The sequence below is a fragment of the Borostomias antarcticus genome (assembly GCF_949987555.1).
Source record: "Borostomias antarcticus genome assembly, chromosome: 18".
Classification (NCBI taxonomy): domain Eukaryota; kingdom Metazoa; phylum Chordata; class Actinopteri; order Stomiiformes; family Stomiidae; genus Borostomias; species Borostomias antarcticus.
In genome coordinates, this window is record NC_140251.1 from 1,175,038 (window position 1) to 1,199,361 (window position 24,324).

Consider the following 24,324-nt stretch of genomic DNA (forward strand, 5'->3'; position numbering starts at 1 on the left):
GATAGTGAGACCTGATAGTGAGACCTGCTGCCGACTACCTGATAGTGAGACCTGATAGTGAGACCTGCTGCCCACTACCTGATAGTGAGACCTGATAGTGAGACCTGCTGCCGACTACCTGATAGTGAGACCTGATAGTGAGACCTGCTGCCCACTACCCGATAGTGAGACCTGCTGCCGACTACCTGATAGTGAGGTCAGCTGCTTGGTGGAGGTGATGTCAACTATCTGGTGGTAAGGTCCGTTTCCTGCTGGGGGCATGGTGGTGTCAAGGGTCATGTCAAGGGTCATGTCAATAAAAAATAAAATACACTTATAAACCAACCAACCAATCATATACTGTAGGTGTTAGCATAGACAGAGGTCACAACACAACTCAAGCATTACCAGTAGTCTTTATTCCACATTTGAAGACTTCCTCAGATCAGGAGCTAAAGTGATGCAGTTGTTCTGACATATCCAGGAGTCAAAACATTTACTGGTTACAGAAAAGGCAGACAATTCCAGGTCATCCATTTATTCAATGTTTGTTATCAATAATTATTTACTAAATTAATCATGTGACGTTACATACTGTATGAAGAGACTGCTCGCCTGACAGACAGTAATTCTATGGTACTGCTAGTGGTTCTGATGTCAACAAAGCAGCCCTGATTGGCTACAAAATTAATATACAACTCCTTGGACAACCAATCACTAGGGAGCATGGTTCCTGTTACATGGGCCCAGTTTGAATATTTAATAAGTGCAGCCTTCCACCCTAATATAGGCCGGTCACTGATCTGACTGGATTGGTGAAAGCTGTGTGATGGAAGGCTTCATCACACCAATCTCCTTGTGTTAGATCAGTGACCACTGAGGGAAGGAGGGAGGGAGGGAAGGAGGATAGGAAGGAAGGAAGGTAGGACACAGGCACACCACAGCAGACTGGGAGAAGAGGACATGAGACGCAATCACAGAAGCATATAGAGAAAAGATGGAGGACAAAGAGATGGACAGACCGCAGCCAGAAGCAGTAGAGAGGAACATTGGATTCAGCGGACGGTCTTTTTACATTATAACAGGAGCGTTCATGAAGGAGGCCGTGGGGTTTCCTTATACATCTGTCAATCATTCAGCCAGCCAACCAGAGGGAGAGATCAACGTGATATGTCCCTCCCTAACCGCCTGTGTGCAAAAGGCAGCCGTCACAGTTGTGCAGTGAATCAAACCATGAAATCTGCTGAATTCAAAATCAATATCCTCCACACAATCAAGATATCTGCCATAGTGTCAAGTCTGTGATCGTCAAGAGGGTTGATTAGGAATACAGGATTTCCTCTTTACACACCTGCATGTCTTTACAGGTTCCCTTTCTAACCAATGGGATGGGTGAATCCTAATATAGAGTCTTGAGATGTCCAATCAGAGTCCAGAGGACATGCTGGACTGTCCAGGTGAGGGAGGAGCTAAAAGGGGTCTCTCGTTGTTGGAGTATTTTAATGCATCCTTCCTGCACTTCAGAATTCTCTCTATTGGTCATCAGGGATGGGACGTGCCTGGGAAGAACCAGCTGGGCAGCTGGACCTCTCGTCTTCACCAAGTCGTGTCAGATCAATGATTACATTACATTGAGGAAGAACAGAAGGATGTGCATTAAAACAGGGCCTTATTCACCTCTCCCTCTTCTTCTCTGGTTTAGTTCTCTCCCAGCTTGAGGCGAGCAAACTCGTTGGCCATCTGTAGCGCCTCCTGCAGGCAGTGTGTGTTCCTGCCGGTGGCCTGGGCAGACATGTCCTTACCACCTCCCTTCCCGTCCATCAGGGGACAAAGCTCCTGGACCCACTCACTGGCCTTCAGCCCACGATTGGCCACCTCCTGGAGAGACAGTCAGGAGAGACACTGATGTAGATACCAAACTACTCATAAAAAGACGACCATGAGAGAAACTTAGTCACCTCTGTGAGATGAATGTAAGTTTAGGTTCATTACATAAGTCTTTCCCAACCATGATCCCACACTGTTCCATCTGACTGAAGAAATTAACTGGATAAACACCCACACATCCTGACAGGGGGGTCTAACCTGTATAAACACCCACACATCCTGACAGGGGGGTCTAACCTGGATAAACACCCACACATCCTGACAGGGGGGTCTAACCTGGATAAACACCTAACAGGGGGGTCTAACCTGGATAAACACCCACACATCCTAACAGGGGGGTCTAACCTGGATAAATATCCACACATCCTAACAGGGGGGTCTAACCTGGATAAATATCCACACATCCTAACAGGGGGGTCTAACCTGGATAAACACCCACACATCCTGACAGGGGGGTCTAACCTGGATAAACACCCACACATCCTGACAGGGGGGTCTAACCTGGATAAACACCCACACATCCTAACAGGGGGGTCTAACCTGGATAAACACCCACACATCCTGACAGGGGGGTCTAACCTGGATAAACACCCACACATCCTAACAGGGGGGTCTAACCTGGATAAACACCCACACATCCTGACAGGGGGGTCTAACCTGGATAAACACCCACACATCCTGACAGGGGGGTCTAACCTGGATGAACACCTAACAGGGGGGGAGGGTCTAACCTGGGGAACACCTAACAGGGGGGGAGGGTCTAACCTGGATAAACACCTAACAGGGGGGGAGGGTCTAACCTGGATAAACACCTAACAGGGGGGGAGGGTCTAACCTGGATAAACACCTAACAGGGGGGGAGGGTCTAACCTGGGGAACACCTAACAGGGGGGGAGGGTCTAACCTGGGGAACACCTAACAGGGGGGGAGGGTCTAACCTGGGGAACACCTAACAGGGGGGGAGGGTCTAACCTGGGGAACACCTAACAGGGGGGGGGGGGGTCTAACCTGGATGAACACCTAACAGGGGGGGAGGGTCTAACCTGGATGAACACCTAACAGGGGGGGAGGGTCTAACCTGGGGAACACCTAACAGGGGGGGAGGGTCTAACCTGGATAAACACCTAACAGGGGGGGGGGGTCTAACCTGGATGAACACCTAAAAGGGGGGGAGGGTCTAACCTGGGGAACACCTAACAGGGGGGGAGGGTCTAACCTGGATGAACACCTAACAGGGGGGAGGGTCTAACCTGGATAAACACCCACACATCCTGACAGGGGGGTCTAACCTGGATAAACACCCACACATCCTGACAGGGGGGTCTAACCTGGATAAACACCCACACATCCTAACAGGGGGGTCTAACCTGGGGAACACCTAACAGGGGGGGGGTCTAACCTGGGGAACACCTAACAGGGGGGGAGGGTCTAACCTGGGGAACACCTAACGGGGGGGGAGGGTCTAACCTGGGGAACTTGGCACAGACAGATGATCTTGCCGGCTTCGGGATCGACGGTGAAAAGCATGGCAGCAGTCTGGGGGGAGCTGGTCTTCAGCAGCTTCAGAGACTCATTCAGGGCCTGAACACAAGAGGAGGCGTTTACACGCTGAGGAATGGCTTCAAATGTCTATTTTCAACTTGACTATATTTGTGTTTCACTTTAATGGATGGTCATAGTTTTATTAGGTTGAATTTCCTTTCAGACTCAGGTCTCTCTGGGCGCGGCAGAGTAAACGATGATGTCATTACCTTGGCAGAAGCTCCGCTCTCCATCTCCATGACGACCAGGGGCTGGTTGGGGCTGCTGTCAATCATCTCTTTTGTCTTCTCTAGAACCTGAGGGGAAGAGAGAGAGAACGACACAAAGGGAGATAAATGAGCCGTGAGAAACCATATGAAACCCAGAAATGGGACTTCCAACAGCCAACAACGCCCCCCACAACGGGTGTTAGGGGGTCCATTCGCCTTATTCACCTGGCAGCCATATTGGTCAGTCTGGGGTGCGGATGCGGAAGTGCCCGTTGACTTCAATGTTAAAAGTTCACTGTAAAAACACCACTTCAAGAACCGAAATAGTCAAAATAACAGGCTGAATACACTATCAGGGTTACAAACTCATCATTACCAGACTGTTTTTCACTGCCGTTGTTTTCGCGTTTGGAAATACATGGAGGTGAATGAGCCATAGTTAGCCTTCAGCTGCATTCACTCCCATGTATTTCCAAACGCAAAAACAACGGCAGTGAAAAACAATCAGAGTCTGGTAATGATGAGTTTGTAACCCTGATAGTGTATTCAGACTGTTATTTTGACTATTTCGGTTCTTGAAGTGGTGTTTTTACAGAGAACTTTTAACATTGAAGTCAACGGGCACTTCCACATCCGCACCCCTCATTACGTCAGACTGACCAATATGGCAGCTGAGGTGAATAAGGCAAATTGCCTTCCTAAACCACCCCCACCCCCCTCCAACCCTGCTGCCCCAGTGTCCCCCAACTCCCCCCCCCTCCTCACCCTCTTCTGCACATCGGCCTTGCTGGCGCGGTCCAGGTCATCCATGGTCTTCTTCAGGCCTTTCAGAGACTCCCTCATCTCATCCTTCTGCCACTGGGAGGTCACTGCTGTCCCCAAGGACTGAGACACACACATGCCTTAGTACACTGGGAGGTCACTGCTGTCCCCAAGGACTGAAACACACACACATGCCTTAGTACAGACTGAGAATACACACTCACCCACATGCACACACTCACCCACACACACACACCCAAGAGAAACACGCACGAGACAAAAAAACAATCCAAGACAGATGGTGCCTGACAGATAAGGCATACGATGCACACACACACACACTCACTCACACACACACTCGCACCTACCTCGGTCATGTCAGCAATCTCTTTCTGCACGTCCTTGTTGGGGGCGGTCTGGGCCTTGACCTTGTCCCCCAGGGAGGACAGGCTCTGTCTCAGCGCGTCTGCTTTCCTCTGGGCCTGGGTGGGGGGGGGGGGGGGGTCACAGTCACACTCAAGTAGTCCAAGTCAATGTTTCTAACAGAGTATTACCTAAAACAAGATCAACCAATTCATGATGTATATAAAATGTTATTGGTGTGTTATCCCTCCACTAAGCAGGGACTCAGTTAATCTCCTCTCTCTCCATCTATCAATGTGGGAGTATGTCTGAGTGTCTGAGCCAGTGTAGTGTGTATGTGTATGTGTGTGTGTGTGTGTGTGTGCACGTGCATGTTCTCACTTTCTGGGCCTCAGCTCCGGTCACAGCTACAATGCGTCTGATGCCCTTAGCGATGGCCTCCTCTGACACGATGACAAACGGAGCGGCGTGGCCGGAGTTCTGCAGGTGACTACAGGGAGGGAGGGCTGGTTACAACGCCGCTCAAATACAATACAGCTACAGGGAGGGAGGGCTGGTTACAACGCCGCTCAAATACAATACAGCTACAGGGAGGGAGGGCTGGTTACAACGCCGCTCAAATACAATACAGCTTCAGGGAGGGAGGGCTGGTTACAACGCCGCTCAAATACAATACAGCTACAGGGAGGGAGGGCTGGTTACAACGCCGCTCAAATACAATACAGCTACAGAACACTTCGCAGTACCGTTCTGATTCAGAGAGTCCAAGAGACACGAGGTCATTTAATGAGTAGTATCGGTTCACCTACACGGTGTATATGAAAGGAACCGTTTGGCCTCAGATCTGAAATCGGGAAGATCTCCACTTTGTTCCCCAACTTTCTGACTCACTAGAACCTAGAGCGGTCTGTGTACTCACGTTCCTCCGCAGAACTCGATGGAGGTGAGCGAGCCGGCGGTGCTGTTTGGGTCAGCCAGCAGGTCCTGGACCGGGATACCGATGGATACAACTCGGACTGGGTCAGGGTAGGTCTCATCAAACACGGCCCTCAGACCCTGGATGGCCTTAGCAGCTGCCAGGGGAGTGTCCATGGCATACACAGGCTAGAGAGAGAACAACAACAACAACACAGGCTAGAGAGAGAACAACAACAACAACAACAACAACATCAACACAGGCTAGAGAGAGAACAACAACAACAACAACAACATCAACACAGGCTAGAGAGAGAACAACAACAACAACACAGGCTAGAGAGAGAACAACAACAACAACAACACAGGCTAGAGAGAGAACAACAACAACAACATCAACACAGGCTAGAGAGAGAACAACAACAACAACAACAACAACAACAACAACATCAACACAGGCTAGAGAGAGAACAACAACAACAACATCAACACAGGCTAGAGAGAGAACAACAACATCAACACAGGCTAGAGAGAGAACAACAACAACAACACAGGCTAGAGAGAGAACAACAACAACAACAACACAGGCTAGAGAGAGAACAACAACAACAACAACAACATCAACACAGGCTAGAGAGAGAACAACAACAACAACAACATCAACACAGGCTAGAGAGAGAACAACAACAACAACATCAACACAGGCTAGAGAGAGAACAACAACATCAACACAGGCTAGAGAGAGAACAACAACAACAACAACACAGGCTAGAGAGAGAACAACAACAACAACAACACAGGCTAGAGAGAGAACAACAACAACATCAACACAGGCTAGAGAGAGAACAACAACAACATCAACACAGGCTAGAGAGAGAACAACAACAACAACATCAACACAGGCTAGAGAGAGAACAACAACAACAACATCAACACAGGCTAGAGAGAGAACAACAACAACAACATCAACACAGGCTAGAGAGAGAACAACAACAACCACATCAACACAGGCTAGAGAGAGAACAACAACAACAACATCAACACAGGCTAGAGAGAGAACAACAACAACATCAACACAGGCTAGAGAGAGAACAACAACAACAACATCAACACAGGCTAGAGAGAGAACAACAACAACAACATCAACACAGGCTAGAGAGAGAACAACAACATCCCAGTATTCATTTACATTCTGAGTGTGAAGCTGCTCTTGCTCCTTGGCTTTAGCACTAGATGAGTTTCTCTTAATCACTTGTTTAGAAAGGAGATGCACTTGTGAGTTCTGGTGAGTAGTGGTGCATTGACTACCTACGTTAAATGCAATTCTTCTAAGTTGCTTTGGATAAAACCGTCTGCTAAATGACTGTAATGTACTGTAATGAAGAAGAACAGCAAGAATCCCAAAACGGCATCACCAGGTTGAACCGCCATACCCCTCCCGTCCCCCTTGACCTCTGACCTTGGCGTCCCGGATCATGGCGCAGGCGATCTCCTCGGTGCGCCGCACCTCCCCGGTGCTGAGGGCTCCCTTGGCGGTGAAGTCGAAGCGCAGGCGGTCTGGGGCGACCAGGGAGCCGCGCTGGTCGGCCTCTCCCAGGACCCCCCGCAGGGCGAAATTCAGGATGTGGGTGGCCGTGTGGTTACTCATGATAGGACGACGCCGGGCCTGGGGGAGGAGCCGGGAGAGAAGGGGAGGGACGGGAGGAAGAGGAGGAGGAGAAAGGAAGTGAGAGGAACAGGTGATGAATGCGGGGGTGAGCGAGGGATGATATAAGCACATTAATATGCGGTGGGGATGAAGTGGCGTTACGTACCTCATCCACGTGCAGCGTGACGCGGTCTCCCACCTTCAGCGTTCCGTACACCGTCCCAACATGCAACACGTACCCTCCTCGAACCTGGGTGTTCTTCACGGTGAACTCCATCCTCTGGAACGGGAGGGGAGCACAGAGAGAACGGGATCTGTCATTCACATCCAACACCACGGAGTCTCTTACTCAAGAGCAATAGCAGGTGTGTATATGCATTGGGTGCATGTTGTGCTTCGGTCGGCCGGTCGGTCCGTACGTCATCGGTGGCGTCGTTCTCCCGGAGCAAGTAGCCCTCGTCGAAGCTCTGTCCTCCCTGCTCTGCGTAGAAGGTGGTCTGGTCCAGCAGCACGCCACACTCCTGGCCCGTGGTGACCTCCTCACAGAACGCACGCTCACGCCTCAGCGCCAGCACGGTAGCGGCCACCGGCTCAAACACTGGAAGGACAGGGACACGCAGGTCAGGACAAACGCACACAGTCACGCACGCAAAGACACACACAACAGCAAAGACAGACAAACTACAATGTGCTTTGTGTGGGTGTGATGGTGTGGAGTGTGTGTCTGTGTGGAAGAGGAGTGCTTTCTGTGCTCATGATGTGTCCAAATATCGGTGAAATCTCAGATATATTTGAAACCCATTACATGTAGGGTTGGGTTTAAAAAATCGATTCATCGATTCTGAATCAAATGATTCAGAATCGATTCATGAATCCCAAAATCTCTTTTATTTAATGAATGAATGAATGAATAAATGAAGGAATGAATAGTTCATTAATTCATTCAATGATTAATTCATTCATTAATTTTTGGAAAGCAGTATCGATACCCAGCCCTAGTATTGATGTTTTGCATAACTTGGCAGTCATGTAATGAAGGTTACAGCTAAAAAAAAAAAAGGTTTTAGTAACACTAACCGAATCGAATTGAATCGTGATAATCGATTCCGAACCTTGTGAATCGTAATCGAATCGATTCTTGAAATTCGACTCGATACCCAGCCCTAGTTACATGTGAATATAATTGGTGGTTTAAAATAAGGCAGGGTATAAGACGCCTCTCACCGTAGCTGCCAGAGTCATCGGAGCTGTAACGGTACTTGGGGGCGTCGTCCGTCACAGCCACTCCCTTGGTCCTAAGATCGTCAATGGCATAGATGTCCAACATGATGCTGTCCTCGTATCCTGAACCTTTACCCTGGGACCTCACCTAGGAGAGACACACACACACACACACACACACACACACGTTACAGATACGGACAACCCTCAACACTGGTAATATTCTGAAGCTGAATGAGTAATTCCTCTGAGAAGAGACACACCAACCCCTTAATGAACGTGGACTACAGTAAGGTTTAGTGTCCGTATCGTGTGTAGGGAAACTGTCTTATTCTCTAAGGGAACACGGTATCTGGAGTGTGCACACACACCTTGAATCTAATCAGATGAGCCAAGTTATTCTGTCTTACAGTGCAAAACTTGCTGACAGAGAGGAAAGAAGTCTTGGAGACAAAGCGCAGTATCTAGAGTTAAACTAACACCCACACACTCAAACCTACGCCAAATCAGGACACACTCTTTTCTCCTCCAAACTTTGGGCTGTGGCTCAATACTCCAAAGCCAATGGAGGGAGGGAGGGAGAGAGCAGTGAAGAGGGAGCCGGAGGGAGAGAGCAGTGAAGAGGGAGGCGGAGGGAGAGAGCAGTGAAGAGGGAGGCGGAGGGAGAGAGCAGTGAAGAGGGAGCTGGGGGGAGAGAGCAGTGAAGAGGGAGGAGGAGGGAGAGAGCAGTGAAGAGGGAGCCGGAGAGAGAGAGCAGTGAAGAGGGAGGCGGAGAGAGAGAGCAGTGAAGAGGGAGGCGGAGGGAGAGAGCAGTGAAGAGGGAGGAGGAGGGAGAGAGCAGTGAAGAGGGAGCCGGAGAGAGAGAGCAGTGAAGAGGGAGGCGGAGAGAGAGAGCAGTGAAGAGGGAGGCGGAGGGAGAGAGCAGTGAAGAGGGAGCCGGAGGGAGAGAGCAGTGAAGAGGGAGGCGGAGGGAGAGAGCAGTGAAGAGGGAGGTGGAGGGAGAGAGCAGAGAAGAGGGAGCCGGAGGGAGAGAGCAGTGAAGAGGGAGCTGGAGGGAGAGAGCAGTGAAGAGGGAGGCGGAGAGAGAGAGCAGTGAAGAGGGAGGCGGAGGGAGAGAGCAGTGAAGAGGGAGCTGGAGGGAGAGAGCAGTAAAGAGGGAGGCGGAGGGAGAGAGCAGTGAAGAGGGAGCTGGAGGGAGAGAGCAGTGAAGAGGGAGCTGGAGGGAGAGAGCAGTAAAGAGGGAGGCAGAGGGAGAGAGCCGTGAAGAGGGAGATGGAGGGAGAGAGCAGTGAAGACGGAGCCGCTGCACCTCCAGCCCTCTGTTCTCACCTGGGCAGCCTTCTTCTCCTCCTCGAAAGCGGCGGTGTCCACCACCATCCCCCTCTCCTCGGCGATCAGGGCCGTCAGGTCCAGGGGGAAGCCGTAGGTGTCGTACAGCAGCCAGGCTGTGTCCCCTGGAGAGAGACACAATATTCGGACTCCTAGCCACAACACCTTCTATCCAAAGCCACTTACAATTATGAGCTAGAGTTGAGGTTAAGTGTCCTTGCTCAAGGGCACAACTGTAGACAGTGATTGATGGGGTCTCGGACCAGCAACCTGGGGGGGTGGGGGGGCTTGGGGATAGGGCTGAGGCCAGGGCTAGGGCTGAGGCCAGGGCTGGGGCTAGGAAATAGGGCTGAGGCTAGGGGATAGGGCTGAGGCCAGGGCTAGGGGATAGGGGATAGGGCTGAGGCCAGGGCTAGGGCTGAGACCAGGGCTGGGGCTAGGGGATAGGGCTGGGGCCAGGGCTAGGGGATAGGGCTGGGGATAGGGGATAGGGCTGTGGCCAGGGCTGGGGCTAGGGGATAGGGCTGAGGCCAGGGCTAGGGGATAGGGCTGGGGCTAGGGCTGAGGCCAGGGCTGGGGCTAGGGGATAGGGCTGAGGCCAGGGCTAGGGCTGAGGCCAGGGCTAGGGGATAGGGCTGGGGCTAGGGCTGAGGCCAGGGCTGGGGCTAGGGGATAGGGCTGAGGCCAGGGCTAGGGGATAGGGCTGGGGTTGGGGGATAGGGCTGGGGCTAGGGGATAGGGCTGAGGCCAGGGCTAGGGGATAGGGCTGAGGCCAGGGCTAGGGGATAGGGGATAGGGCTGAGGCCAGGGCAAGGGGATAGGGCTGGGGCTAGGGGATAGGGTTGGGGGATAGGGCTGGGGCTAGGGGATAGGGATAGGGCTAGGGCTGGGGCTAGGGGATAGGGCTGGGGCTAGGGGATAGGGCTGAGGTCAGGGCTGGGGCTAGGGGATAGGGCTGGGGCCAGGGCTAGGGGATAGGGCTGAGGCCAGGGCTAGGGGATAGGGCTGGGGATAGGGGATAGGGCTGGGGCTAGGGCTGGGGCTAGAGGGACTGGTCATACCAGGGATGGTCTTGCCGTCTCCCAGGCTCTGGATCTTCCTGTCTAGGATGCGTCGCCCCCTGCTGAGCGTCTTCAGGAACTGCACCTCCTCCTCGTTGATGATGTCCTTCACCACGTCTGGGTCCTTCTTCAGCTCCGGGAACGCGTCGCCCTGGAGACAGGAGCGCAGTTTGGAGACAAACCACCACATTCACATCTCCTCCACTACAGTCTGTGCCTGGTTAAGACTGTTTTAAGTTAAAGTTTTTATTTTCTCAATAGTGTCATGCACCACCTAGGTGCCCAGCCCCATGGGCTTACAAGACACTAGAGAACAATAGAAACAAGGATAGCAAAGACAATTACGAACACACATAAATACATAAATATGTACGCTACCTCACAACAAAGAGGGTAGTTTTACGAAACTGATAAGCGTCTAACAAAAACTTTGATGGATGAAAAACGTGTTCTGCGAACAGCTATTTTAAGTTTACCTCATCAGAAAAATAAAATAAATCATGAGCATCTGAGATTTTAGAAAAGAGCGTATATCTAGACATGGTATGGTTCTATAGACATGGTATGGTTCTATAGACATGGTATGGTTCTATAGACATGGTATGGTAGACTATGATCCTGAGATTATATCTATAGACATGGTATGGTTCTATAGACATGGTATGGTTCTATAGACATGGTATGGTTCTATAGACATGGTATGGTTCTATAGACATGGTATGGTTCTATAGACATGGTATGGTTCTATAGACATGGTATGGTTCTATAGACATGGTATGGTTCTATAGACATGGTATGGTTCTATAGACATGGTATGGTTCTATAGACATGGTATGGTAGACTATGATCCTAAGATCCTAAGAGATTTCAGCCAGATCTTGAATTGAGAGAGGAAGAAGAAAGAACAGGAACGGAGAGAAGAGTGTGTATAGGGAGAGAGAAAGAGTGGATGCCCCACTGTCACCAGCAGACCTCCCGGAGTCCGATAGATACCCCTGTGTCTGCTTAGGATGTCGTAGCATTAGTTAACACACACACACACACGTACACACAGACATACACCAGCCCACTTCCGGCTTTAGGCCTGGGCCATAGCAAACACACACCAGAATTTGCCATGTCTCTCCTATGATGCTTTTTTAGCCTCTCTTACTCTGAAATGTAATTTAATGTAATGTATTGCTTTATAAATGTTCTTAGCCGGTAGACAAACATACTCCAGGAGCTTGCTCGATCGCCTTGTTGAGAGGGGTCAGGGAAGAATTTTTACAGCTCACTTATCTGGCCCCTGGGTGATTACTGTTTTTTTCTTCCCTCTGGTATATGTAGGGGTGGGTCGTATACCCACCTCTCTGTAAAGCGCAGTGTTTTGCCTCTGGGTATGAAATGCGCTATACAAATAAAGCTTTGATTGATTGATTGAAAGAGATTCTCACCAGGGACTCCACCACCACGTCCACCAGAGAGGCAAAGAACCCCCTCTGAGCCCCCAGTTTCTCATGGGAGTACCTGACAGCACGACGCAGGATCCTACGTAGCACATACCTGGGGTGGGGGGCGGGGGAGAGATCACACAGGCATGAATCACAGTCACCTCCCATCACACAAGCAAACACCCACAGATAGAGTCAGAGAGAGAAAGAGGGTTAGGGTCTGAATCATGTAGGGGTGGGACCTATGCCCACCCTCCCATTGCTCTCTTTAAAGCGCATTGTGTTGCCTCGGTGTATGAAATGCGGTATATAAATAAGGTTTGATTAGATTTGATAGAGAGAGAGAAAGAAAGAAAGAGAGAGAGAAAAAGAGAGAGAGAAAGAGACAGCAAGCGAGTTAAAAAGCTGCCTCACCCTCGCCCGGTGTTGTCTGGCCTGCCCCCATCGGACAGGGCGATGGTGATGGTGCGAGCGTGGTCTGCCAGGACACGGTAAGCCATGTCGATGCCATCTGCGTCCTCAGCGCCAACCATGCCTGTGTAGGGCCGGGCTCCTGTCCCCTACAGGTCAACACAGTCAAAGACAAGCTAAGATTGGCATTCTTATCAAGGCATACGTTGGACCACAGACGCTCCAGATGTCTTGGACAGGGCTCAGAGGGCAGAGTGCTTGCCTTCTGGATGGCCTGGAAGTAAGGGATGAAGAGGTCGGTGTCGTAGTTGGACATCTTGTTCTGCAGCACAGAGACCAGGCGCTCCAAGCCCATGCCCGTGTCAATGCTCTTCTTAGGGAGGGGCTTCAGCTCCGTCTCCGACTCCCTGGACACACAGAGGGGAGGGTGGATAAGGGAGTGATTTATTTAGTGGGGTGCCTGGACACACATTTAAAATTGATGCAAAAGTTTTTTTCTCACTTCTAATTTGAAGATAAGGCTCTATAGAACAATTTTGGTTTCAGTGTCAAGAAACCAGATTGATTTTTTTTTTTGCCCATTAGCCAAAATAGCCACAATCGAAATCATGTACTTTTGAAAAAGGTCTTAATTTTCACACAATTGCTGTGTAATATAAAAATATGCTGTTTTAAGTTAACTATGCGAGGAATCAACTGGAGTTCAAATATTCATGTTTTGAATATTGTACTGTAGCATGACAAAAATCAAAGATTTCTTCTTTTTTTTTTTCAGAATTAAGTTGTTTTCAGACCGAAAAGTGAAAAATAAATTGAGAATTTCGCCTAATTAATTTCCGCGGCCAAACCTTTCACACCAAGCGCAGTACGAAAAATAGCGTTCCATGCATTCCAAACAGAATTTGCGGAAAATAAAAATTCCATGTCAATCATTTTCATTGTCATCACGAGTCAGATGCTCCACCCACCACTTTTGCACCCAGGCTACTTTTGCTACAATGTGTCACAAATCAAATTGTAGTCAGCGCTTCAATGTTGCATCCAACACATCGAAATAGCTGCAGTTGCATAGGCCTATTGACTGGTTACATGCCACGAGCGTGACAATTTCTCGAGCAGGATAGGCACCCCCCAAAAATAACGGTTTTTCCATTGATCACTTTCCATTGATCACCAAGTTACAAGCGACTCACTACAGTAAAGGAAATGTCGATCTGTATCTCTTCATACAAGCTTATCCATTTGGTAGAGCAATATCCAACCTTGTATGATAAGAAGCTAAGAACTTACAAGGACACTGAAATGAAGGACAATATCTGTGGCAGGGTTGAACAACTTGGGACAGATGACGGTGAGTTGCGATAAATGTACTAACCCACTAAGCTAATGTTAACCATAGCTAACGTTAATGGCCTAATGTTAGCTGTTGACGTTGTTGTAACAGTCTGATTTCGCTATAGGCTATAATGTTATCAGAAACCTTAGTGGTCTGTCTGCTGCTATAGCTACGCTAACGGTACTGTAAGTTCAATCAATCAATCAATCAAAGCTTTATTTGTATAGCGCATTTCATACCCAGAGGCAACACAATGCGCTTTACAGAGAACAAGGGAGGAGGGCATACAACCCACTCTCTACATATTCCAGAGGGAAGCAAAAAAACAGTAATCACCCGGGGGCCAGATAAGTGAGCTGTAAAAATTCTTCCCTGACCCCTCTCAACAAGGCGATGGAGCAAGCTCCTGGAGTATGTTTGTCTACCGGCTAAGAACATTTATAAAGCAATACATTACATTAAATTACATATCAGAGTAAGAGAGGCTAAAAACATCCTAGGAGAGACATCTAGACTGGCCTCTAGCCTATTACAGAGTGGTCTACAAGTCACGTTAGATCTACACCATCCAGGTTCATTAGGCTACAGTAGGGACCTAATCATAGCTATTCTACACAGTGATCTCCCACACCAAAAAGAGGATTTATGCAGACAGGCTGTTCAAGGCTCTCGTGCTGTGCTGTCAGCATGTTCGGCTTGCCGTCATTTGATTGTGACGTGCCCGTCAGGCCAGTGAAATCCGCAGAAAAATCAAAACATTTGCGGGATTTTTTCCCCCCCCCCGCTTTTGGAACGCAGAAATTTCGCGTTTGGTGTGAAGAGACTAATTGAGAAATATGGGTTTTGATTTATTTATTTATTTTTTCACAAGAATATTCGCATTTGGTGTGAAAATACCTTTACTACTTTCCTATTGAACCCAGAATGGTGATGTTGGTGCCTATAGCTAGGTTCTCATGAATGAGTAATTTAAATAAAAATAAACATGATTGGAGCATATCTTATATGATATTTCACACAAATAAGACAATACATATGTAGAGAACTAAGATACCCCACTCCCATGTTTTATTATGTATACATTTTATAATGTAGAGTTATATCTACTGCGACTAGAGGGCAAGCTAGCAGAGGTGCTGACTTGGTAGCTTGTTGGTTAGCTCGTCAGTTAACAAATGAGCATGAGCTGTACTGATTGCTCTTGTGGTGGAAAAATAGATTCTGCTCGTACTCAAGACACTAAAGAGACTTTTAGAATAGTAATGATTATTAAAGGTATACCAGGTAAAACAAAATAGTGCACTAGGACCCTCGTCGGATGAGCATCACACTACCCGTGAGAGAGGGAGCCCCGAACAGAGTTAAGCACCCCCAGCATGTCCCCACCCATGGGGACAGACAGGGCCCTTGTCGAGATAAAGTTTTCCACACGTTAGGCTCTCTCGTGTCCAGAGTTCAAACTGATATTGCCAAATCCTCCCACTGACATTGTCAAATCCTCCCACACCTTCGAGGCAATGTTACTTCAGCAAGAAGAGAGAACATAACAGGATACTTTATTTTTTATCACGGTTGCTTACGTCAACAAGAATACGTGATACTGGACCCCAATACACAATTTTCATGATAACTGATACTGACAATACAATTAGATTCGACATGTGGACAATACATGTCCACATGTCGAAGTGTCCTTGAGCAAGACACCTAATCCCAAATTGCTCCCAAGGAGCAGGTTAGCACCTTGCATGGCAGCTACCGTCATTGGTGTGTGAATGTGTGTGTGAATGGGTGAATGAGGTCATTGTAAAGCGCTTTGAGTGCCGCTAAGGTGGAAAAGCGCTATATAAGTGCAGTCCATTTTCCATTACCATTTACCATTAGATAAATGCTAAATCCTCGCCCCTCTAAGTAAGAGCGTGTCTGAATATAGATATGTTATTATTATGTATAAGAATAAAACTACTAAGTCATATCTTGCAGACAGTATTCAAGTATGTGTGTGTGTTATTACTGGTGCGTAATCACTCGGGTATGTTCACAGAGGTGTGTGTGTGTGTGTTACCTGTTGAACTGGATGAAGACCAGGTTCCAGATCTCCAGGACGTTGGGGTCGTCCATGTTGACCAGGTGGGAGGCGTCGCGTCCCCCCCCGATACGGTCAAAGTGGATCTCACTGCAGGGGCCGCAGGGGCCGGTGTCCCCCATCTCCCAGAAGTTATCCTTCATACTGCCTGGCAGAATACGACACTCGTCCATCCTGGCACACAAATGATATACACAATTACACTTAGGGCATACAAACACTCGGATATAGTAAGTAAAGTGACATCAAGGTGAGGCAGAGAGGCCTCAGGGGGACAATGTGTGTAGACTAGAGGGACTGGCAGGAAAAATCAGACAGAGGGAACATTCTAGATGGTGCTGTTGTAGGCAGTGGGGGTATCTGGGAGGTTGGGGCAGGTGTAATAGCAGTGTGTGTCCCAAGGAGAAATCTCATTCAATAGAGTGTAACATAGTATAACTCCATTAAAAGCAGGACAAACAGGATGGAGATTTGTATCATTCAGTCTGACCTAGAGGAGCCCCTTGCTAGAGTATACGTGGGCTTAGGCTGCATTTGACTGTGCTCTTTGTAGTGAAACCAACAGAATAATCTCAAAAGTGACAGTAAGTAAACCAAATAATCCAAATCAACTGCACCTAAAGTACAACACAATCCCACTTTATCCAAACTCACACCCCTGATCCAGCCTCACACCCCAGAAACACCTCCACCCTGATCCAGCCTCACACCCCAGAAACACCTCCACCCTGATCCAGCCTCCCACCCCAGAAACACCTCCACCCTGATCCAGCCTCACACCCCAACACCTCCACCCTGATCCAACCTCCCCCCCCCAACACCTCCACCCTGATCCAGCCTCCCCCCCCAACACCTCCACCCTGATCCAACCTCCCCCCCCAACACCTCCACCCTGATCCAGCCTCCCCCCAACACCTCCACCCTGATCCAGCCTCCCCCGCAACACCTTCACCCTGATCCAGCCTCCCCCCCAACACCTTCACCCTGATCCAACCCCCCCCCCCCCAACACCTCCACCCTGATCCAGCCTCCCCCCCCCCAACACCTCCACCCTGATCCAGCCTCCCCCCAACACCTCCACCCTGATCCAGCCTCACACCCCAGAAACACCTCCACCCTGATCCAGCCTCCCGCCCCAGAAACACCTCCACCCTGATCCAGCCTCCCCCCCAACACCTCCACCCTGATCCAGCCTCCCGCCAACACCTCCACCCTGATCCAGCCTCCCCCCAACACCTCCACCCTGATCCAGCCTCCCCCCAACACCTCCACCCTGATCCAGCCTCACACCCCAGAAACCCCTCCACCCTGATCCAGCCTCCCCCCCCCCAACACCTCCACCCTGATCCAGCCTCCCCCCCAACACCTCCACCCTGATCCAGCCTCCCCCCCAACACCTCCACCCTGATCCAGCCTCCCCCCCAACACCTCCACCCTGATCCAGCCTCCCCCCCAACACCTTCACCCTGATCCAGCCTCCCCCCAACAACACCTCCACCCTGATCCAGCCTCCCCCCCAGAAACTCCTCCCCCCTGATCCAGCCTCCCCCCAACACCTCCACCCTGATCCAGCCTCCCCCCAACACCTCCACCCTGATCCAGCCTCACCCCAGGTCGATCCAGATCTGTTTGCACTCCAGGTCCGGCTCCAGACCTGCCTCTGCATGTCCCCCGAAGTAGGTGACGTACAGGCGCTCGATGGGGATGCCCAGCTCCACAGTCAACAGCTCCAGGGCCATCTTACAGGCCAGTTGCTTTGGGGAGGGAGGACAGGAGAGAGCAATTATTTATTTATTTTTTTAAACACTAATTAACACACTCACTTGTTGTGATAACGGGGTTGTCGTCTTCATTAAAGTGACAATATGTAACTTATGCTGTGAAGGTAAATTCAGTTTATGTCTGAGGCCTGGAGCCTGCTTGGGGCAGTTTGGGTACACCCACACTCCCAAATAAGGCCGTAGAAGAACATTGTGTTGCTGATTGAATCTTAGCATGTGTACACACATTTTTTTTTTCTTAAACTGTGGTGTCGACTCAAAACCGAAACCAAATTTAAGACACTGCTGTAGAAGAGCCAAATGCATTTTGGGATCCTCATTGACTGATCCCTCTTGGTTTATCATGCTATATAGACATATGTAAATGCTTAAAATCAAACATTTTGTATGTTTAAAACTTCCTTAAGTGTTTATGCTGAGTGTTGCAGGTCAAGTGGATACAGCCCCACCCTCCCTTCTGCCTTTCTCCCCCCTACTTTACCTTGAAGTAGTCCCCGAAGGACCAGGACCCCAGCATCTCGAAGAAGGTGTGGTGGTAGACGTCCTTCCCCACGTCATCCAGGTCATTGTGCTTGCCCCCGGCACGGATACACTTCTGAGTGTTGGCTGCCCGGCGAAGACGGGCCATGGGGTGGGAGGGGTCAATGGTGTTCAGGAAGATGGGCTTGAACTGGTAGAGAAGAGAGAGAAGGGGAGCGAGGCAGATAGAGAGAGTAAGAGAGAGGCATGGGGGTGGCCAGAGGAACACAATAGGTATCCAGGTCTATCTATTTGGTAGAGAGGAGCACATCTGTTTGTGGAAGGCATCTCCCCAGGCTGCCATTTCCCAGTGTCTGGACACAGAGGTGAGTTTGATTAGTCTGGCCTGCCACGCTGTAACCCAGGGGATGGAAAGAGAGCGAGAGGGAAGGAGCAGGAGGTCAGATGAATGGATGGATGGAAAGATGAAGGGGGGAGGAGAGAGAGCGGATAGATGAATGGAGAAAGGGAGTGATGGATGGATGAACAGATTAGGGCTGACCCCAATTAATGGACTAATGTTAGTCGACTATTTGGTCATTTTGCTCCCAACAGAAGGAGGGATAAAAGTGGATTCAGGGAGAGATTAAGGGAGGAGGGAAGGAGAGCAGGATGAGGGATGAAGGGAGGAGGGAAGGAGAGCAGGAGGGATGAAGGGAGGAGGGAAGTAGAGCAGGAGGAGGGATGAAGGGAGGAGGGAAGGAGAGCAGGATGAGGGATGAAAGGAGGAGGGAAGGAGAGCAGGATGAGGGATGAAGGGAGGAGGGAAGGAGAGCAGGAGGAGGGATGAAGGGAGGAGGGAAGGAGAGCAGGATGAGGGATGAAGGGAGGAGGGAAGGAGAGCAGGATGAAGTATGATGGAAGGAGAGCAGGAGGAGGGATGAAGGGAGGAGGGAAGGAGAGCAGGATGAGGGATGAAGGGAGGAGGGAAGGAGAGCAGGATGAGGGATGAAGGGAGGAGAGCAGGATGAAGGATGAAGGGAGGAGGGAAGGAGAGCAGGATGAGGGATGAAGGGAGGAGGGAAGGAGAGCAGGATGAGGAATGAAGGGAGGGAAGGAGCATGATGAGGGATGAAGGGAGGAGGGGAAGGAGAGCAGGAGGAGGGATGAAGGGAGGAGAGCAGGAGGAGGGATGAAGGGATGAAGGGAGGAGGGGAAGGGAGCAGGAGGAGGCGCGTGTTGCACGGTACCTGGTTCATGCCAGCGTTGGCGAACAGCAGAGTGGGGTCGTCCAGGGGGATGACGGCGGATGAGTGGACATACTGGTGCTCATGGCGGCGGAAGAAGTCAATGAACTTCTCACGGATCTGAGAAGCAGTCAGTGAAGAGTCCATTCTGACAGGGCTGCCTGCAAAGACACAGGAATGAAGACACAAACACGAAAAAAGTTAAACATACACAGAAAATAACAGTCAAGGACAAACAAATGAATTGCCTGCAGGGGAGCTGGCTCATCTGGGCGGGAGCTTGGTTATTCCTCTGTGAACGCAGAGGCAATATTACACCTTCAATCAGCAAACAAACACATGGAAAAACTGCCTCAAATTAATGTAAAAGGACTACTCAGCTCCTCTGAGGAGACCTGGCTTTCCTTGGCCTATTAACAAATGTTTTAATCCCACTATTAACCTAACCTAACCCATCAATCCGTCCCTCCCTCCGTCCGTCCTCCCTGGATACGACTAACAAGTTGTAACCTGTTGGTCCTCATTCCTCCCTGTGTTAAAGGACTATGCTCGTTTTTAACAACCTGGACCTTATTTACGACATATTATAAGAAGTTTGACTCACCCAGATCACTTTTGTGTTGTTCGGAGGCCTGTAGAAGAAATTTAAAATCCAGCGCGAGCCAGTATATCCATGTAATGGCGGCGCACGGGGCATAGGGAATGCAGCTTCTCAAAATCCATTTTCGGCCGCTAAACGGTTGTTTTCATCAATCACATTGCATGAATCGACAGTTGATATTCCTCTACGCGAGCCATTCTTTCGGTTTTCAAATACGTGGTCTGTAGCCACTGTAATATGATCTTTACAAGCCTCTCCCCCACTTGCTCCAGCACGCATGCGCACAGGCCAGCGCGCAGCCTGCTATTCTCCGGCTCACATTCTCTGCGCTACGATCGTAGTTGGTGCCGAGAATATTGTCGTCGTCATTCGTCAGCAACAATCCGATCGTAGCGCAGAGAATGTGAGGGAGCATAGCCAGTGTAAAGATCATATTACAGTGGCTACAGACCACGTATTTGAAAACCGAAAGAATGGCTCGCGTAGAGGAATATCAACTGTCGATTCATGCAATGTGATTGATGAAAACAACCGTTTAGCGGCCGAAAATGGATTTTTAGAAGCTGCATTCCCTTTGCCCCGTGCGCCGCCATTACATGGATATACTGGCTCGCGCTGGATTTTAAATTTCTTCTACAGGCCTCCGAACAACACAAAAGTGATCTGGGTGAGTCAAACTTCTTATAATATGTCGTAAATAAGGTCCAGGTTGTCAAAAACGAGCATAGTCCTTTAACTAGGTCCCGAGGGCCTGTGCTAGCCCAACCACCCCTGTAATGTCCACTGTCTGTAGGACCTAGCCCCACCCACACATCAGTAAAGACATCACACCATAGGTTTATGGTTAGCCGATAGCCAGGAAAGTGACCATAAGCACTAGTTGCACTGCTCTTCATCTGGTCAACAATTCAGATCTAGGACTGTACTGGATCAGGATGTTTATCCATCAGTTCATATAAGATTAATATACTGATGGTTTGTCATGATAACCATGACCAGATAGTGTGGTACAACTTGACTCCTGACCTGGTAAACCATACACTCATTCATAATGCAGGGCTGCGGTGAGAGCAGCTCTAGGATCTGTATTCCCATTGGTGGCTAGGTAGGATCATCTAGGTGGAAACCACCCAGCTGGTGCCCCGGGCCCAGGAGAACACACGGCCGGTAAACAGCCCGTGCCCCGGGCCCAGGAGAACACACGGCCGGTAAACAGCCCGTGCCACGGGCCCAGGAGAACACACGGCCGGTAAACAGCCCGTGCCCCGGGCCCAGGAGAACACACGGCCGGTAAACAGCCCGTGCCCCGGGCCCAGGAGAACACACGGCCGGTAAACAGCCCGTGCCCCGGGCCCAGGAGAACACACGGCCGGTAAACAGCCCGGGCCCAGGAGAACACACGGCCGGTAAACAGCCCGTGCCCCGGGCCCAGGAGAACACACGGCCGGTAAACAGCCCGTGCCCCGGGCCCAGGAGAACACACGGCCGGTAAACAGCCCGTGCCCCGGGCTTGACTACATCACTTCGTTGACGACCGTTCGCAGGCTTGAAAAACTTCACTTCCCAGTAGTTTACCCATGCAGTATCAAAGCCTTTGATTGGCTGTAACGTTAAACATGTCGTGGGCATAACGTTATTCCGGCTCAGTCCAGAAAAAACGACGGAATGGCTGGATATGGCAACATTAGCTAACTTAAGTAGCTAGCGTAAACGGTTAGTGCTAGGTTAAATGGAATCGGCGTGTCAACTGGTGCAACGTGAGTGGCTGTCTGGCTACTATGACTGATTGTAGGGTTAAGCTAGGCTAGCTGGCACTACAAGTGTAACGTCAGCCAAATCGTTTCGCCATATGAAGCGTGTAAGCCAAAATATTAACTGCTACATCAAGTATCTAAGAGGATACGCATTTGAAAGCATATATGACTCATTCAAGTATCGGCAAATTGGAGGAAATACTCACTGGAGTGGTGTAATTCTCTGATTTCAACTCACACACACAGCCTGCCCACGTTGCTGCAGTCAAAGAGAAACGCAATGAACACTCCCACAAGCAAATCCTATTGGCTGGACTATACCGGCTTTCACCGAGAGTCCGTTCCTATTGGCTCTAGACCAATGTCCATCATCGCTCTGCTCGAAATTTGCTTGCTGGAGTTGGATGATGCAATGTAAAGAAAATATGTCTGATTTTATTCTGAGACATTACGTTATATTAGTGCTTTTATCTATATTAGTATTGCACTGTATTTCCTGGGGTGTGTATGTGTACACAGCTAGTAATTTTCATTGCACAGACCTAGTATTACATATTTCCACCAATGTCTTGCATGTATCGGGGTTGTGTTGTGTTGCGATGTTACACGACTATGTAACGACTGTTTAGAATATTTGTTTTCTATTTTTGCTACATCACACATTTGGTGCAGCAGAGCATGTAAGCAGTGTGAACCAGAGATATATGGTGTGAACACTAACGTGTGACTGGGGTGGAACCTTTGTGCTGCGTGCTATGTTGCAAGTGGACATTTTTGGCATTGCACACATGCTAGGAACTTCAGACTAAAGCTGCATTTGACACGTGGTTAAACATCAGTTTAGCAAGAAATTCAACCGAAAATGCCGACTGACACTAAACGAATACGGGGCCCAGAAGTGTCTCAAAGTCCGTCTCTCTTTTGCACATCACATTCGAAGCGCACCGCTCTCACCGACTCCCGGATAGATGGAAGGCAGCGAGGCCAAGTGGACGTCCGACCCGTATTTGTCCGCTGCGGTCTGGTTAGTCAAGCCAAAGGCTCAGCCTACATAGAAGCAGGGAACACCAAGCTGATGTGCTGTGTATATGGTCCTAGGGAGACTGAACGCAAGGACGAGACGGACATGAAATGCGGACGATTGATGACGGACATGAGATTCGCCCCGTTCTCTTGCCGGGAGAGAGGGTCGTGGATCCAGGGCAGCGAGGAGAAGGATCTTTCGCTGATGTTGCTTGAGAGCCTGAGGCCGGGGGTGTGTCTCCACAAGTACCCCCGCTCACAGATCGAGGTCAACGTGATGGTGCTGGAAAACGATGGTTCCGTCCTGGCTCACGCCGTCACCTGCGCATCCCTGGCCCTTGCGGACGCCGGTATTGAGATGTACGACCTGGTTCTCGGGTGCTCCATCCGACAGGACGGCGCCACTTACCTGATGGACCCCAGCTGTCTGGAAGAGAGCAGCGGTGCTATAGCCTCAGGCAACGGAGATAATTATGGCAACCTGACCGTTGCTTTCCTGCCCAGCCTCAACCAGATATCAGGACTGCAGTCGGACGGTGAGATGGGCGAGGAGACGCTGACTGCCGGGGTGCGCACCTGTATTGAGGGATGCTTCAAACTGTACCCCGTCATCCAGCAAGCCCTATCTCGATCCGTGCGGAAGATAGTCCCGCCGTCAGAGAGCTGAGCGTCTGAGGTTCCTTCACCTCTGGTTCCAGACAATGCAGCTAATGCTTTTTGTCAATATAATGTATTTTACATGCTTATTTTGATAACTTGTCACAGAGTGAATCCATACAATTAAAAAGCCCTTTATTAAAAAAGTAATTACAGACATGTCTCACATGAGTTTGTAATTAAGAGCGGAGGGTTCACTGTGTAGATAGATAGATAGGTTGGTAGGTAGATAGATAGATAGATAGATAGATACGCCTAGACAGAGAAGAACATACTGAGACCGAGTCTCTTACAGATGTCTACTGCTTACAAACAGTAATTCAGTGGCAGAGGACAGAAAAATACCAGAATAATGACAGCATGCAGACAACAATGAGAATGTACGAACTTGCAATCAACAATTACAGTTATACAGTAGCAGGGTATGAAAAATGCAATAAAAAAAAAAGAATCCTATCTATTCTATAAGACATATCTAAATGTCGGCTATTGCACAAAGTTAGTGAATAGCCTAAGTGTAGACTAAGCTACAGATTCTTTGATCAAAATCAGAACTCAGAATCAAAGTGCAAACAATGTCAAGGTCTCTAGAATCTAACTGGAATTTTACATTTACATGA

At 49.6% G+C, this 24,324-nt stretch overlaps 2 protein-coding genes across 3 annotated transcripts; one reads left to right on the plus strand and one right to left on the minus strand.

Annotated features, from left to right (window-relative positions):
* Positions 1 to 376: 376 nt before the first annotated feature.
* Positions 377 to 23,039, minus strand: aars1 (alanyl-tRNA synthetase 1). 2 transcript variants are annotated; one of them, XM_084452476.1, is made up of 21 exons: positions 22,979 to 23,039; positions 19,673 to 19,830; positions 18,445 to 18,633; positions 17,791 to 17,936; positions 16,162 to 16,356; positions 13,023 to 13,167; positions 12,764 to 12,909; positions 12,353 to 12,461; positions 10,917 to 11,067; positions 9,856 to 9,980; positions 8,530 to 8,674; positions 7,725 to 7,903; positions 7,472 to 7,585; positions 7,117 to 7,323; positions 5,662 to 5,846; positions 5,124 to 5,232; positions 4,748 to 4,861; positions 4,383 to 4,502; positions 3,618 to 3,704; positions 3,334 to 3,447; positions 377 to 1,857 (listed from the first exon to the last, which is right to left on the minus strand). In XM_084452476.1, exons 2-21 carry the CDS (start codon positions 19,814 to 19,816, stop codon positions 1,678 to 1,680), a joined length of 2,904 nt encoding a protein of 967 aa, XP_084308602.1. In that variant the 5' UTR covers positions 19,817 to 19,830; positions 22,979 to 23,039; the 3' UTR covers positions 377 to 1,677. The 2 variants fall into 2 exon arrangements, with proteins under 2 accessions (XP_084308602.1, XP_084308601.1); XM_084452475.1 differs by lacking the exon at positions 22,979 to 23,039 and adding an exon at positions 22,231 to 22,295.
* exosc6 (exosome component 6) lies at positions 22,829 to 23,747 on the plus strand. Its single transcript, XM_084452477.1, has one exon. The coding sequence runs from the start codon at positions 22,887 to 22,889 to the stop codon at positions 23,712 to 23,714; it is 828 nt and encodes a 275-aa protein (XP_084308603.1). The 5' UTR covers positions 22,829 to 22,886; the 3' UTR covers positions 23,715 to 23,747.
* Positions 23,748 to 24,324: the final 577 nt, after the last annotated feature.

Excerpts from the sequence above, each read along its gene's own strand:
- aars1 (XM_084452476.1), bottom strand. The coding sequence starts at position 19,816 with ATGGACTCTTCACTGACTGCTTCTCAGATCCGTGAGAAGTTCATTGAC. Across the intron at positions 12,910-13,022 it reads ACTTCCAGGCCATCCAGAAG|GGGACAGGAGCCCGGCCCTA; the intron begins GCAAGCACTCTG and ends GTTGACCTGTAG. Across the intron at positions 5,847-7,116 it reads CCATGATCCGGGACGCCAAG|CCTGTGTATGCCATGGACAC; the intron begins GTCAGAGGTCAA and ends TTCTCTCTCTAG.
- exosc6 (XM_084452477.1), top strand. The coding sequence starts at position 22,887 with ATGCCGACTGACACTAAACGAATACGGGGCCCAGAAGTGTCTCAAAGT.